The sequence below is a fragment of the Eleutherodactylus coqui genome, chromosome 2, assembly GCF_035609145.1.
Source record: "Eleutherodactylus coqui strain aEleCoq1 chromosome 2, aEleCoq1.hap1, whole genome shotgun sequence".
Classification (NCBI taxonomy): Eukaryota; Metazoa; Chordata; class Amphibia; order Anura; family Eleutherodactylidae; genus Eleutherodactylus; species Eleutherodactylus coqui.
In genome coordinates this window covers 37,516,292-37,532,923 of record NC_089838.1, presented here as the reverse complement: position 1 = coordinate 37,532,923, position 16,632 = coordinate 37,516,292, and the positions used below count along the sequence as shown (strand labels likewise).

General features: G+C 40.9%; 1 protein-coding gene across 28 annotated transcripts in view; it reads left to right on the top strand.

The window, feature by feature from the left end:
* LOC136611234 (protocadherin gamma-C5-like) overlaps window positions 1-16,632 on the top strand; it is a 403,514-nt gene that overhangs the window by 284,299 nt on the left and 102,583 nt on the right. For 2 of the 28 annotated variants that reach the window (XM_066590597.1, XM_066590587.1), the window contains exon 1: window positions 556-3,164. The exons of 24 other annotated variants lie outside the window; for them this stretch is intronic. In XM_066590597.1, the coding sequence (XP_066446694.1) occupies window positions 723-3,164 (2,442 nt within the window). In that variant the 5' untranslated portion in view covers window positions 556-722. Of the gene's footprint in view, window positions 1-555; window positions 3,165-9,432; window positions 12,048-16,632 lie in introns of those variants that run through there. 2 more of the 28 variants (XM_066590605.1, XM_066590594.1) reach the window with 1 other exon arrangement.

Here is a 16,632-nt window from a genome sequence, read left to right as displayed (position 1 = left end):
ATCTCACAAAACAAAAAAGAGAAATTTTTTGGTAATACCCTACATCAAAATGTAAAATGGCATTATTCATCTACTATACATGTCATAAAATAAATGGGCACAATTTTGCATAGAAACAAGTCACATGGGAACATCACATTTTACGCAGAGGAATGCATAGGAATCCATTGTTACTTGCCTGTTAGGGAAAATGTAGTAAACCATTCACGTGCCATATTTTAACATAAGGTATCAATAGAAAAAAATTACACTGTACATTTATTTATGATTTTACATGAACTAATATGTGCGGATTACCAGGATAAATGAATAACTTAATGATATCTAATTTTTTTTTAATCTAATGTAAATATTAATAAGTCTAATTGAATGAGTTAGCAATACCACTGACAATTTTTTATTTTTCTGATCAGCATTGCAACTATTCAATGTTGTAGTTATTATTTTTAGCCAGCAGGGGCAGACACGTCATCCAGATAATTGTAAGGAGATCTGCTCATGTCAGCCCTGCGCTCTCCTCCCCCTGGCTCAGTGATTCACCCTCCCATCTTTCTTCTCACACAAAGAAGAGCTGCTGCTCCGTTGAGAGCCCTGTGGATGATTTTTCAATGCAGGAAAACCAGGATTTCCCCTTTCCTAGGATTTATATTTTTGCTGATCACACACTTGGATTGATGGGATGATGATTATTTACTACACATTTTAGAAGAAGGATTTAAGATATGGACAATCAGAGCTTTGTAAAGGCTTGGAAATGGCAAGTAGCTTTCTCCCTTCTCCTTTGTAGCTGGGGCTGGGTCTCTGGGCAGCTGCGGTATTCTGTTGCTGAGGAGTCTCATCCAGGAACTGTTGTGGGGAATGTCGCTCAGGATCTGGGGGTGAATCTGGCTGATATTAGTAGAAGGAAGCTGAGTTTGGGAGCAGAAGGAAGCAGCAGATTATTCTCTATAGAGCAGAAGAATGGAGCTCTGGTTGTAGATGAGAGGATTGATAGGGAGAGCCTGTGTGGATCCAGCCTGAGCTGTCTGCTGCATTTAGAGCTTGTGGCTGAGAACCCTCTGGAGCTGCACAGTCTGGAGATAGAGGTTTTGGATATTAATGATAATTCACCATTTTTTAGCACCAAAAATCAGGTTATAAAGATTACAGAATTTTTAAGACTACAAGGCGAACAGTTTCCTTTGGAGAATGCACAGGATCTTGATGTAGGTATTAATGGGATCAGTCAATATAGACTAAACCCTAATCCATATTTTTCATTATCTGTAACTAAAGGTTCTAGAACCCTCATTGCAGAATTAGTGCTGGAAAAAATCCTAGATAGAGAAGAAAAATCAGAGCACAAGCTTATTCTCACTGCTGTAGATGGGGGAGAACCGGCCAGATCAGGATCCACTGAGATAACAGTCCTTGTATTAGATATCAATGATAATGCACCAGTGTTTGATCAGGCACAATATAAAATACATATACTGGAGAATTTGCCTTTGAAAACAGTAATAATAAAACTCAATGCTACAGATTCAGATGAGGGAGTAAACGGTGAATTAACATATTCCATTGATCAACGGACTTCAAATTCAGCAAAGGAAATATTTGATATAAACCTACTTACAGGAGAAGTATTTATGAAGGGACTGGTGGACTTTGAAGTTTCTACTATTTACGAATTATTAATAAAAGCAATAGATAAAGGATCCCCAGTGCGCGAGGGCAGATGTCGTATCCAGATTGAAATCGAAGATGTGAATGATAATACTCCAGAAATTATTTTTGTATCCAAAAATAATGAAATTCCTGAAAATGCCCCCATAGGTACGGTAGTGGGATTCATCACCGTAAGAGACAAAGACTCAGGCAAGAGTGGAGAAATAAAGCTTGTAGCATCACCAAATTTACCCTTTACATGCCAGCCCATGTCCCAGCGTTACGCTCTGGTCACCAGCGGGCATCTGGACCGGGAGAAGCTCTCACAATATACTATCACACTGACGGCATCTGATCTGGGTTCTCCACCGCTCAGCAGCCAGATTACAGTCAGCCTTAATATCTCGGATGTTAATGATAATCCTCCAGCATTTCTACACAATGTCTACAATGCCTTCATAGCAGAAAACAATGAGGCTGGCAGACTGTTATGTACAGTATCTGCTGTAGATCCGGATGAGGGAGCCAATGCAAACCTCATTTACTCCATCGCTGAGAGCCACATCCACGGTTCTCCGGTCTCTTCATTTGTCTACATTAACTCCGATACTGGGAATATTTATGCACAAAGGTCCTTTGACTATGAACAATTCCAGGTTCTGCAGATCACAGCAAGAGTGGAAGATTCTGGATCTCCAAGATTATCCTCCAATGTTTCTGTCTTCCTATTTATTCTGGATACAAATGACAACTCTCCCACTATCTTATACCCGGAGGATCCAGGGGAGACCATCGCTCATGAGACGATCCCAAGATCTGCCGCTGCTGGGTATTTAGTCAGTAAGGTGTCTGCAGTGGATGTAGATTCTGGGCACAATGCCTGGCTCCTCTATAGTCTTCTTCAGTCGGCCAGTCCTGCTTTATTCCACATCTCTGAATACACAGGAGAAGTCAGGACTCTCCGAGGTTTACATGAGACGGATAACACGGAGCATCGCCTTGTGATTGCAGTCAGTGACCATGGGGAGCCTTCCATGACAACTACAACTACTATTCTTGTGAACATATTAGATACTATTGCTCAAGAAAGTCCGAAATCTCAGGATTTCCTTACCAATGCCAAATCTTCTCCAGACCTGACTCTGTATCTTATTGTGTCCCTTGTGGCCATCAGTGCAGTTTTTCTGGTCACATTTACTATATTACTTGTCAGGTGCCTTAGGAAGAATTATGATTCTGGGTGCGGATTCTGCTTTACGGACAAATCACTTTCTACAAGCTACATGGATCAGTACAAACCGACCCTTTACCTGAACACAGATGGGACCCTGAAGTACATGGAGGTGCGGATGGCTCCTCCAGAAGCTCCGGGGTCTTGTTATCCGGCTTGTTTCCCTCCTGTGGCTGATATTCCTAGTTTTACGCTGAGTAAAACTGAAAATGTTCCTCAATTAACTGAACCAACTGGGGACCCAACTCTCTTATCTAACTGTAACTGGTATAATGAACCTAATCAGGTGAGATATTAGTGACACATTTCCTGGTATTTTATGCTTTTTTTTATTTTGATGGGGCTTAATAATACATTTTAGGATGTAGTAATATTAGTCTTCTGATGTATCCAGCCATTATCATACTTGTTCTGTGCTTTGACATTACAATATTTGAAACCTTCATATGAAGTCTATATTATTATACCGGTTACCAGTCATAACCCAACCAATAAGTACTGTTTTGTAATCTTGATTTGTCATATCATCTATGTATATGTATATTACCATTACAGCATATGTATATTACCATTACAGCAAATAAGGAAGATGGAACAATACCTCTGCAGCGCCACCTATTAGATTGCAGCCTTCCTTCAAATCAATGTACAACTCTTTAACGTGTCATAAATAGTCATACATTGATTTGAAGGAATGCTGCCATCCAATAGGTGGCGCTGCAGCAGTATTGTTCCTTCTTCCTTATTTGCATAAAATTAACCAGAGGAGCATGGAGTGCCTTATGTGTCTCCTCATTCACCTCTCAGGTGTATTTTCACACCCCTTCTGGGTGCTCTCCTTGGGAAGAGACGGTGTCCCCGTCCCCCCCCCTTTTCACCCGACCTACTCACCCCCTAAGTGTCTCCACACACTTTTTGGGTGCTCTCCTTAAGGAGAGACGACACCCCTCTTGACCATTACAGCATTAACTCTCATGAAGATAGTCGAAAATTGGACACACAACCACTGGTAATGCAACATAAAATACTACCGATAGGGGGCATTTTAAATTTTGTCCGTTTTCGCAAGAGTTAACTGTGGTCCCTGTTGTTAATGTGTGTTATTAATTTTCTCAGGCATCATGTCTATGACCGTAGCATAGATCCTTTCTGTAAGCATCCATAATGTGGTTTCCATAAAATCTATAGGCCCATACTTTCCTCCGTTGGCCTCCAATTTCATATAGTAGCCCACAAAGACCTATCTGTGCTATGTTCCATCTCCTGCTATTCTAAAGGTATATTTCTCTACAAGCATTTCTTTCAGGGGATGATGTGATACCTCATAGAGACAACATATGACGTAACCCAGAGTGCCCATGGCTCAGAAATACAGAAACCTATATGCCATCATGCAGACTTTGCGATGTGCTTGAGGCTTGACTCTTGTGGCACTTATGATTTGGTTGTGTGCTACCTATTTGTTTGAATATTTATGCTCCATTGCGTATGAATAGAAATAATTTATAGATGTTTTGTTTCTTCCAGTTAAGAATGATACAGTCATTCATGAGTAAGAGGTCAAGAGCTTGACCAAGCGTGAATGATGTGAACGTTCTGTATTCTAAGGCAAAGATACATGTTCCAGAAAAAATGGGACTGTGGGTGTAAAATATCTAGTAATGAAAATCTATATTGTGGTTGGTACATGAGTTACACAGTTCTAGTTAAGACACGTATGATATGCTAAAACAACCCCGTATGATATGCTAAAACAACCCCTTTTTTAGTGGAAGCACAGATTCAGCTTCTCACAACCCCGGCAAGCAGCTGCTATGCACAGTGTGCATGGCTCTTGCACACGGGCAGATATTCCGCGGCGGGATTTCCCGCAGAATTTCCGCTCGTGTCCGCCGCCATAGGTAATGCAATACTATCCAGACAACTACAATTTGACCATGTAAAAACTCGTGCAGTAAGAAAATCGCGGCATGTCCTATTTCTGTGCGAGCTTCGCAGAGGCCCGTCATGGCTGACGCACCGGCTCTGCTCTGCGCATGCGCCGGCTGGGCTGCAGCCGGCACATAGCAGAGCGGAGGAGACACCGGAGCAGGTGAGCCGCGGTGGTCACTGCAGGGGCACAGCTCGCATCCCGCTGCGAGAATTCTCACAGCGGGATCTGACCAGGCCATCTGCAGGAGGCCTAATGCATGAACAAGCAATATCTGCTTAGCAGCCCTCCCTTTGGCTCATAGATGTCTATTTGCCTTATTGGAGCATATATACAGGAGTTGTTGTCATGAGAAAAATCTTTATGTCGGTCGACCAAAAATGATTGATCCTTATTAATAAAAATAGAAGATGCTTGTAGCTTCTCTCAGCCATTACTGATGAATGAAAGATAGATGACACAAATTGATGGTACAGGTCGATACATTTAAAAAATCACTCTCATTTTAATAAATATGTGGTTGAGTAGAAAATAGTTTTATTAATGGTGCATTTTAGAGTATAATCAGCTTATATAGCCGGCATTGCCTGGGTAGCATTGCTGCACTTGGTGCACTGGCCCTGTCTTTTTTTTTTTTTTTTATTTGGGCCTGATGCTGTTCCGAGATCTCTGCAGCCCTTGATGTCCTGGCTCTTTCCCTTTTTTTTTTAATTCTGGCCTCATGCTGTTCTGATATCTTTACAGCCCTTAATATAGTTTCTCTTTCCTGCAATACTTGAATTTGTGCCTTTTAAGGCCCTTTTACACGCAACGATTATCGCTCAAAATTCGGCAATCGTTACATGTAATCGCGGGCATTGTGCACTTTTTGTTTAACTTCATTTAAAATCCATTGTTCAGCTACTGAAAGATAAATCAAACACATTTATCTTTTAATAGACCGCTATTCTTCCCAGGGCAATTTTACACTGGCCAGGAATGAACAATGGAATGTGCGGCAGCTGTTTACACAGCTGGATATCCGTGTGTTTAAACACAAGCTGGGCTCTGCAAACAACTCCTAGAGGTCCTTTTATATGCAAATGGAGATGATAAAGTGTTAATAGACATTAAAGCCATTAACACATTATGCAAATACATCACTAGATCTTTCAATCTTTCAGTCATTTGAAAGATTATCTTTGCCTGCAAAAGGGCCTTTTACTGTACTGTGGTTTCTAACGCCCTTGATGCACTGGCTCTTTCCCTCTTTTTTTTATTCGCTTTTCATGTTCTGAGGTCTCTGCAGCCATTGATGTCCTGGCTTTTTCTTACTCATTTGTATGTAACATTGGTCACGTTGTTCACTTGTCTCACTTGTTTACAGTAATTTTACTTTCTTTGCTTTAGGCTGGACTTGTCCTATGGGTTTCCATTTTTTCAGAGGCATTCCAGATCCACCACACGTTAAATTATTCATCATGCTGAATCACAAAGCATCTTATTTTATCATAGATTATACAATAGGCCTCATTTATAGAAACTGTGTAAAAAAATTGTTTCTTGCACATAGCAACCAATCATCATTTCATGAGCTACTCTAGTAAAATGAAAGCTGCGCTATGATTGGTTGCCCAATTGGTTGCCCAGCAAACAGTTGAAACCTTCCTCCCCCAGTATTTTAAGTTGGATTATGAAGAGTTTGTGTACCCAGGTTGGTTTAGATTCATCAAGGCATGTACAAGTCCATGAAGACTCCATATATAATGGAGTCTCTAGGCCAACAGCCTTCACATATATATATATATATATATATATATATATATATCTGAGGTAGAGACACATTAGGTGAGGATTTTAAACTGCCTCAGGGTGTGTTTAGAGTGTGGAATTTTTGCGCCGCATGTCATTTCTTGACGCATAAACTCGCCCAAGCACAATTTTCCTTGTTGGAATTCAGCATGTGGATTTTGCCTATTGACAGCACAAGTTCCATGTGTGGATCTACGCCATAAATCGCAGCAAAATTATGCGGTTTTGATGCATTTTTTAAGGTGGAATTCACCATGGAAAATTCTACAATAAATTTGGCTGTGTAAACATACCCTAAGGTTGTGTTCACACATTGGCGATTTGCTGCAGGTTTGTTCGCAGATTTTGGTATAGGTAAACAGTAAATTTGACCCTTTCAATTGAATTCATATTGAAGGGGTGAAACCTGCTGCGGACCGGCACCAAAATTTGCGACAAAAGACATATCATATGAGCAACGTGTGAATACACCCTTAAAGAAAAACTGTCTTTGTTGAATATTGGAATCAATCAGAGCTCAAATTTCATTTCTCATACTTCTCTTTCAAAAGGAAAGTTTGCTGTGATCAACAAGGACAGTTTTCCTTTGAGACAGTTTCATAAATCCCCCCCCCCCCCATTATTATTTTATTAAATAGCTGCTGTACCTGCACATGAGTATTTCGTTGCTTGAAGCTCTTTTTTGCAATGCAATATACTTGGCTTTCAATGGTGGTGGCTCATTATAAGAGACATAGAAGGTCTATTCTTTGTAGATATCAGCCCCATTTATTGTATATTCTATGAAACAACAGAAACTGTTGGTCAGTAGTTCATTATACTATCCATAGTATTGCAGCTGTTAATACTATACTTCTCAGGATGTAAATGCGAACCGGGTGAATAAATATTGGATTCTAGTAGGTAATTGTAGCCCATATGCACTGTGATTATTGGTGGTCTAAAGCATGGGTCCCCAACTCCAGTCCTCAGGGACCACTAACAGGTCATGTTTTCAGGATATCCTATGGTAAGAACACCTGTGGCAATGTCTGAGGCACCGACAATAATTACATCACCTGTGCAATGCTGAGGAAATCCTGAAAACAAGACCTGTTGGCGGTCTCTGAGGACTGGAGTTGGGGAACACTGGTCTAAAGTATATGCTCTCTATTAGCATAGCAAAGTATTCTTGAAACATAGAGACAAGTTGCCAATACATTTCTAATAAATATATTAAGTAACATCCACATATATTACTGTATGACAATAAAAGATAGGCCTATTGAAACAATCTTACTACTACTAGCGCTGTTAAATATGAATATATAAGTACAGATTGTCCCCTACTTGCGAACTTCGCTACAAACAAACAAAGTTGTCCGCAATAGAATGCCTGGTGTGGACAGGCATTCTATCAAGCCGTGCGATAGGCACGGCTTGATAGGCACTCTACAATGGCAGCCCTGACAACCTCGTGGGAACCCGCGATCTTATCAGTATTTAAAAGGTTAACGGTTCCGATGAGCGGCGTGGCTTATTTGAACTGTAAGAAACAGCTGGCACCAGCGTTGTATGGAACGCGATCAACCCCTGAACTCCATCCATACAAACCCAAGTATGGACATACAAACAAATGCACTTACAAACAGGCTCCTGGAATGGAATGTGTTTGTAAGTAGGAGACTATCTGTACTGGAAACTAGGTTATCAGAATCCACCATGTTAAGAAGAAGTTTATAATTTCTTATCTACAGTAGACTATTGAATTTATAAGGTCTTCTTTACGTGATAGGAACTTTGTGTGTCAGCAGAAATGCAGTCCTAAGCTCTTACTCATGACCTGAAGGCTGCTGGTTCAATCCCTGCATGGTTCAGGAAGCCGGCTCAAGGTTGACTCAGCCTTCCGAGGTCGGTAAAATGAGTACCTAGTAAAAGATGACTGAGCAAGGCAATGACAAACCACCACCAAAACAGTCTGCCAACAAAACATCACAATGTGACGTCATCCTAGGTGTGTGACGTCAGTCATGACTAGGTGCTTGCACCAGGGGACTTTACCTTACCTTACCTTCTTTATATGACCATGGTACTTTAGATCTTTTCAACCTGTGCATGTACCCATAGTTCATGGGGCCCTACTTTACCTTTCTATGACTCTGATTTTATATGTGCAGACTGTTTTTCTTTAGCTTGACTTTTAATGCAATGTGACATCACGGTGTGCCATGCTATAGGATGGTATATTTACACTCTCAATAGCTTTTTCAATGAGTTTTGTTGTGTAAAGATAGTAGGACAATAGCTTTAAAATGGATCAAGATAACTTTTTGCATCATGCTATACAACCATGGTAAAAAATGCTCCATCTGGATGAAAGCAGTATATAAATGTTTCATCAGATGGTTTATAAGACTTTGGTGCAGTCATAGCCATATTATTAAATATTGTGTGTACTTATCTAAAACTGTCTTAAAAGAAACCACTTAAATATAAAAAAAAAACAGCAGAATAAAAAAACATTCTAATATAATTTAATAATTTGGAATCATTTTAACCACATCATTGGAAATCATACTTATTACTGTTATTACATATTATTGATAGCTTTAAAAGCTTTAAATTGCTTTTATTGGGACTTTTTAGCAAAGGCTTAATTATAATTCATAATTTATAAATAGCCATTTTATTCTTTTTTCTTTCCAATATTGTATAAATATTGACTTATTGTAGTTATCATTAATGGCCAGGAGAGGGCAGAAGAGTCATCCAAAAGTCATCTTTAGCTGCTTTAAGAGATCTGCTCATGTCAGCCCTGCGCTCTCCTCCCCCTGGCTCAGTGATTCACCCTCCCATCTTTCTTCTCACACAAAGAAGAGCTGCTGCTCCGTTGAGAGCCCTGTGGATGATTTTTCAATGCAGGAAAACCAGGATTTCCCCTTTCCTAGGATTTATATTTTTGCTGCTCACACACTTGGATTGATGGGATGATGATTATTTACTACACATTTTAGAAGAAGGATTTAAGATATGGACAATCAGAGCTTTGTAAAGGCTTGGAAATGGCAAGTAGCTTTCTCCCTTCTCCTTTGTAGCTGGGGCTGGGTCTCTGGGCAGCTGCGGTATTCTATTGCTGAGGAGTCTCATCCAGGGACTGTTGTGGGGAATGTCGCTCAGGATCTGGGGGTGAATCTGGCTGATATTAGTAGAAGGAGGCTGAGTTTAGGAGCAGAAGGAAGCAGCAGATTATTCTCTATAGAGCAGAAGAATGGAGCTCTGGTTGTATATGAGAGGATTGATAGGGAGAGCCTGTGTGGATTCAGCCTGAGCTGTCTGCTGCATTTAGAGCTTGTGGCTGAGAACCCTCTGGAGCTGCACAGTCTGGAAATAGAGGTTTTGGATATTAATGATAATTCACCAATATTTTCAGGTTTTAATAAAATTATAAATATCACTGAATCCATTCCTGGAGTGAGGTTTCAGTTAGAAACAGCGATAGATTTAGATGCAGGTAAAAATGGTATTAATCAGTACAAATTAAACCCAAATCCATATTTTTCCCTGCTTGTGAAGCATCGTAAGGATGGGACCCTCATTGCTGAGCTAGTGTTAGAAAACAGCCTGGATAGGGAGGAAAAAGCTGAACATAAGCTGATCCTCACAGCTATAGATGGGGGAGAACCTCCTAGATCAGGGACCACGCAGATAGCTGTAATTGTTTTAGATATTAATGACAATGCTCCAGTATTTGATCAATCCAATTACAAGATAAGTGTTTTAGAAAATATTCCATTGAAGACAGTTATTATACGATTAAATGCTACAGATGTAGATGAAGGTGCAAATGGCAAAATCTCATATTCCTTTGATCACCACACATTGGATTCTGCAAAGAAAATATTTGAAATAAATTCATATACTGGTGAAATAGTAAATAAAGCCACTGTGGATTTTGAAGATTCAGATTTTTTTGAATTATATGTAAAAGCATCAGACAGAGGATCACCTAAATTAGAGGGGTATTGTGTCATCCAGATAGATGTAAAAGATATAAATGATAACACCCCAGAAATTAGTTTTACCTCCAAGAATACTGAGGTCCCTGAGAATGCCCCCATAGGAACTGTGGTTGGATTTATCACAGTCAGAGATAAGGATTCTGGTAAAAATGGAGAAATTAGGCTAGAAGTGTCCCCAAATTTACCTTTTAAAATCCAGCCCATGTCCCAGCGTTACGCTCTGGTCACCAGCGGGCATCTGGACCGGGAGAAGCTCTCACAATATACTATCACACTAACGGCATCTGATCTGGGTTCTCCACCTCTCAGCAGCCAGATTACAGTCAGCCTTAATATCTCGGATGTTAATGATAATCCTCCAGCATTTCTACACAATGTCTACAATGCCTTCATAGCAGAAAACAATGAGGCCAGCAGACTGTTATGTACAGTATCTGCTGTAGATCCGGATGAGGGAGCCAATGCAAAGCTCATTTACTCCATCGCTGAGAGCCACATCCACGGTTCTCCGGTCTCTTCATTTGTCTACATTAACTCCGACACCGGGAATATTTATGCACAAAGGTCCTTTGACTATGAACAATTCCAGGTTCTGCAGATCACAGCAAGAGTGGAAGATTCTGGATCTCCAAGATTATCCTCCAATGTTTCTGTCTTCCTATTTATTCTGGATACAAATGACAACTCTCCCACTATCTTATACCCGGAGGATCCAGGGGAGACCATCGCTCAGGAGACCATCCCAAGATCTGCCGCTGCCGGGTATTTAGTCAGTAAGGTGTCTGCCGTGGATGTAGATTCTGGGCACAATGCCTGGCTCCTCTATAGTCTTCTTCAGTCGGCCAGTCCTGCTTTATTCCACATCTCTGAATACACAGGAGAAGTCAGGACTCTCCGAGGTTTACATGAGACAGATAACACGGAGCACCGACTTGTGATTGCAGTCAGTGACCATGGGGAGCCTTCCATGACAACTACAACTACTATCCTTGTGAACATATTAGATACTATTGCTCAAGAAAGTCCGAAATCTCAGGATTTCCTTACCAATGCCAAATCCACTCCAGACCTGACTCTGTATCTCATTGTGTCCCTTGTGGCCATCAGTGCAGTTTTTCTGGTCACATTTACTATATTACTTGTCAGGTGCCTTAGAAAGAATTATGATTCTGGGTGCGGATTCTGCTTTACCGACAAATCACTTTCTACAAGCTACATGGATCAGTACAAACCAACCCTTTACCTGAACACAGATGGGACCCTGAAGTACATGGAGGTGCGGATGGCTCCTCCGGAAGCTCCGGGGTCTTGCTATCCGGCTTGTTTCCCTCCTGCAGCTGATATTCCTGGTTTTACACTGAGTAATACCCAAAATATCCCCCAATTAACTGAACCAATCATGCAACCTAACGCTTCGGCACACTCAGACTGGTATAATGATTCTAATCAGGTGAGGATACATTTTAATACAGTTTTTTAGTTTTTATAGTATAACTTTTGTATTGTTCTGTTCTTGTACAATTTTTCTTGGAGATTGTTTGTAGAACTTTTGAAGCTTAATCTGTTGCCTGTATAGGGATTTATCAGTCTTCAGAGGTTTCATATTTGTTCAGCTTTCTACAACTGTATTTTCTGGTTTTAGCAATCTGATTTAAAGTTTCCAGATAAGTTTTATACAGTATAATACAGAAGCCTGAGCTTATTGTATATACAGTGATGTCAACCTCACATATTGTGGTGGTCACAAATGTATCTCGTGACTCTGTAAATGAGTTGCACATCATGTTTAACCCTCTTACCTGGCTCTGGCTGATACAGATAGCCATTCACAGTATGTTATTGTCAAGCGGCTACAGGATATTTATGGATGACAATTTTTCGATATTATCATTTATCTAAAAACTAGAGATGAGCGAGCGTACTCGTCCGAGCTTGATACTCGTTCGAGTATTAGGGTGTTCGAGATGCTCGTTACTCGAGACGAGCACCACGCGATGTTCGAGTCACTTTCATTTTCTTCCCTGAGAAATTTGCGCGCTTTTCTGGACAATAGAAAGACAGGGAAGGCATTACAACTTCCTCCTGTGATGTTCCAGCCCTATACCACCCCCCTGCAGTGAGTGGCTGGCGAGATCAGGTGTCACCCAAGTATTAAAATCTGCCCGCCCGCGGCTCGCCACAGATGCATTCTGACAGAGATCAGGGACAGTGCTGCTGGTGCCGGAGCTGCTATAGGGAGAGCGTTAGGAGTTATTTTAGGCTTCAAGAACCCCAACGGTCCTTCTTAGGCCATAGTCAGAAATCGCAGATCGCACCTATCTGCAATCTGCGATTCCTGTTCTCTTCTCTATATGCGCTCAATGGGGCCGGCGGCAGCAGCGCCGACCCCATTGAGAATATATAGAAGTCAAATCATTCTTCTCTGCCACAGCTGTAACAGCTGTGGCAGAGAAGAACGATGTTTGCCCATTGAATTCAATGGAGCCGGCAATACAGCAGGTTCCACTGAAAGCAATGGGCTGCCGGCGATCGCAGGATGAATTGTCGGGAAGGGCTTAAATATAGAAGTCCTTCCCTGCAATTCATCCAGAAATGTGTAAAAATAAAAAAAATATATATACTTACCTTGTCCCGGCAGACGGAGTTCAGCACAGCCTACAGTGGGTGTGAAGGGGGTGTGAGTCCGACCTGCCTCTGATTGGCTCAGGCGAAGTGGCAGCGGAGTGTCATGCAGGCAGTGATTGTGCTTTGTTGGAGGTAGTGTGGTGCTTAGCTAAGGTATGCATTGCTAATGAGGGCTTTTCAGAAGTAAAAGTTGTTGGGAGGGGGGGGGGGCCCACTCTTGCCGCTATTGTGGCTTAATAGCGGGACCTGTGAACTTGAGATGCAGCCCAACATGTAGCCCCCTGCCTGCCCTATCCGTTGCTGTGTCGTTCCCATCACTTTCTTGAATTGCCCAGATTTTCACAAACGAAAACCTTAGCGAGCATCGGCGATATACAAAAATGCTCTGGTCGCCCATTGACTTCAATGGGGTTCGTTACTCGAAACGAACCCTCGAGCATTGCGATAATTTCGTCCCGAGTAACGAGCACCCGAGCATTTTGGTGCTCGCTCATCTCTATTAAAAACGTTTGAACTTTTGCGAACAATTATTTTAAGATGTATTCTTATTAATGGCACAGTACATGTTCTATAACAATAACGTAGAGTGCTCATAGCACAGGAGCACATCTGATCATTATCCTGTGGATGGCAGCCATATGAATATGACCTCCCTTGGGGTCTGCACCTTCGGCACATGAAGGCTGCATAAAGCCTCCAGGCAACCAATTGTACATCCCTGCTGTAAGTTATAGAGTTCTTTGCCTGCTTATATGTGGTTGAATAAAAGATATTTAAGATGCGTTTCAATTAGACCCTGTCTTGTAAGATGCTCTATATTATAATTATGCATATACTGCTGCTGCAGCACTGTTCTATAGCAATAGTATGTCCAGATATGGTTTCAATATGGATAGCTTCTCCTGCAGCTTCTTACATCCCACCCTAAAGTAAATCTTCACTTGTACAGTATATTGGTACCTTTAGTTTTATATCATGAGATGATAGAGCAGCTAGAGATGGGGCAGTTTTTACCTTGTTGGTGGTAACAGGATGCAGAAAGTTATCTTATGTTAACCCATTAAAAATCTATTGTTCTTTTATTTTATCACAACCAAACCCATTGTAAAGCAACAGCAGATGTAAATAAACCTCCCTGATGATGCGTCACACTGCGATATCACTTCGCTGTAAAGGCCCTTTTACACGCAACGATTATCGCTCAAAATTCATTCAAATGGCTGAAAGTGAGCAATAATTGTTACATGTAAAATATGGGCATGGTGTACTATTCGTTCAATTGTCGTTTAGTGCCGGTTTTTAGCCGGTATAAAAACCATCATTCGATGGCTCAAAATTTTTTCTATTGGAATGGAATTTTGAGCGGCTTTTGAGCGACTGCGCAATGGGTTTTGTTTGCCTTGCGTACATAATGAGTACACTGTTTACTCATTATGTAATCTGCTAGGAGGAAACGATGGCTTCCTGCCGGCAGATAACCATCACATTAACACACTCTGAGCAAACAACTGGTGGAGGAAATGCAGATGATTAAAAGCCATTATCTGTACATGTAATGTTATTCAAAAATGTCGGCAGTTTGTTCAGTTCTGCGGTTGTTTAAGCAACAATCATTGCAAAAGTCAAGCTAAAGGATAATCCATCTGTACATGATATAGTCACATTTTCAGTGTTGGTCACTGTATGACCAGGGGTGAATCAAATGTTGGGAGAGAGAGACTGGGAAGATATATAATTCAATATGTCTCCTCTCTTCAATGTTATCCACATAACATATAGATGTAGCAGCGCCATCTTTGAAGGATTACATGCCATGTTTCTGGCGTAGACTGCTTGGTGTCGCTATGCTTTTTGCGTAGCATGGCCACTGCCATTCAGTATTAATGGGTGTTTGGCACTACACCAAGACATGCTTCTTTATCTCAGTAGTGTGCGAACACAAGATGCATTAGTGCTGTAATATCTTGTATGAAGCCTCAGCAAATAGAGGCTCAAAAGTGCCTCCAAGTCTGGAATGTAAGAATTTAGGGACTCTATGTGCTATATAAAAAATAAAATCATTCTATTTTCTCAGTCTTAGAGTAAATCACTTTGACAGGTGTACCATATGAGGCCTAAAAATACCAGTCATGGCTTATATATTCACCCAATGGATAGATGAAACAGACTATGGCAAACTCATTACATCCTCTCTATACTCCTGCTTATTATCCTCTAGCCTACAGTCGGCGCCACTGAATTGTTTCTACCAAAGTTACTTCAGCTTTAGCATAGCCTATGTAATGTTGATAAAGATCCATAGTACAGTGGATATAAAAAGTCTACACACCCCTGTTAAAATGCCATGTTTTTTTCATGTTAAAAAATCAGATAAAGATGAATCATTTCAGATATATTTCCACCTTCAATGTGACCCGTTATCTGTAGATTTCCATTGAAAAACAAACTGAAATATTTTAGGATGGAAGAAAAATGTGGTTGCATAAATATGCACTCCCTAAAACTAATACTTTATTGATGCACCCTTTTACTTTATGACAGCATTCAGTCTTTTTGGGTAGATGTCTACCACCATGGTACTTCTTGACTTGGCAATCTTTGCCCACTCTTCCTTGCAAAAGCAACCCAAATGTGTCAGATTGCGAGGGTATCTCATGTATACTGCCCTCTTCAGGCTAACCCTTACATTTTCAATGGGATTCAGGACTGGAATCTGGCTGGGCCATTCCAAAACTGTGATCATCTTCTGGCAAAGCCATTTTTTGGTTGATTTTGAGGGATGCTTTGGGTCGTTGTCATTCTGAAAGGTGAAATTCCTCTTCATTTTTTGCTCTTTAGCAGAGGCCTAAAGGTTTTGTGCCAAAATGTATTGATATTTGGAACTGTTAATGATTCCCTCCACCTTGACTAAAGCCCGAGTTCCAGCAGCAGAAAAATAGCATATTACTGACTCCACCATTCTCACTGGGAGTATGATGTTCTTCTGGTGATGCGCAGTGTTGGTTTTGTGCCAAACATACCTTTTGAAACTATAGCCAAAAAGTTCATCCTTGATCTCATCAGACCATAACACGTTCCCCCACATATGTTTGGCAGACTTGATGTAGGTTTTGACAAAACATGGCTGTTTTTCTTTGTTAGAAAATGCTTCGGTCTTGCTCGCCTACCTCACAGCCTAGACATATGAAGAATCTGGGAGATGGTTGTCCTATGCACTACACAACCAGTACTTGCCAAAAACTCCTGCAGCTCCTTTAATGTTGCAGTGGGCCTCTTGGCCGCCTCCCGGAGCAATTTGTTTCTGGTCCTTTCATCAATTTTTGAGGGATATCCAGTTCTTGGGAATGTCACTATTATGCCATATTTAATTGCTTCTTCACTGTGTTCTATGGTACATGTAATATCTTGGA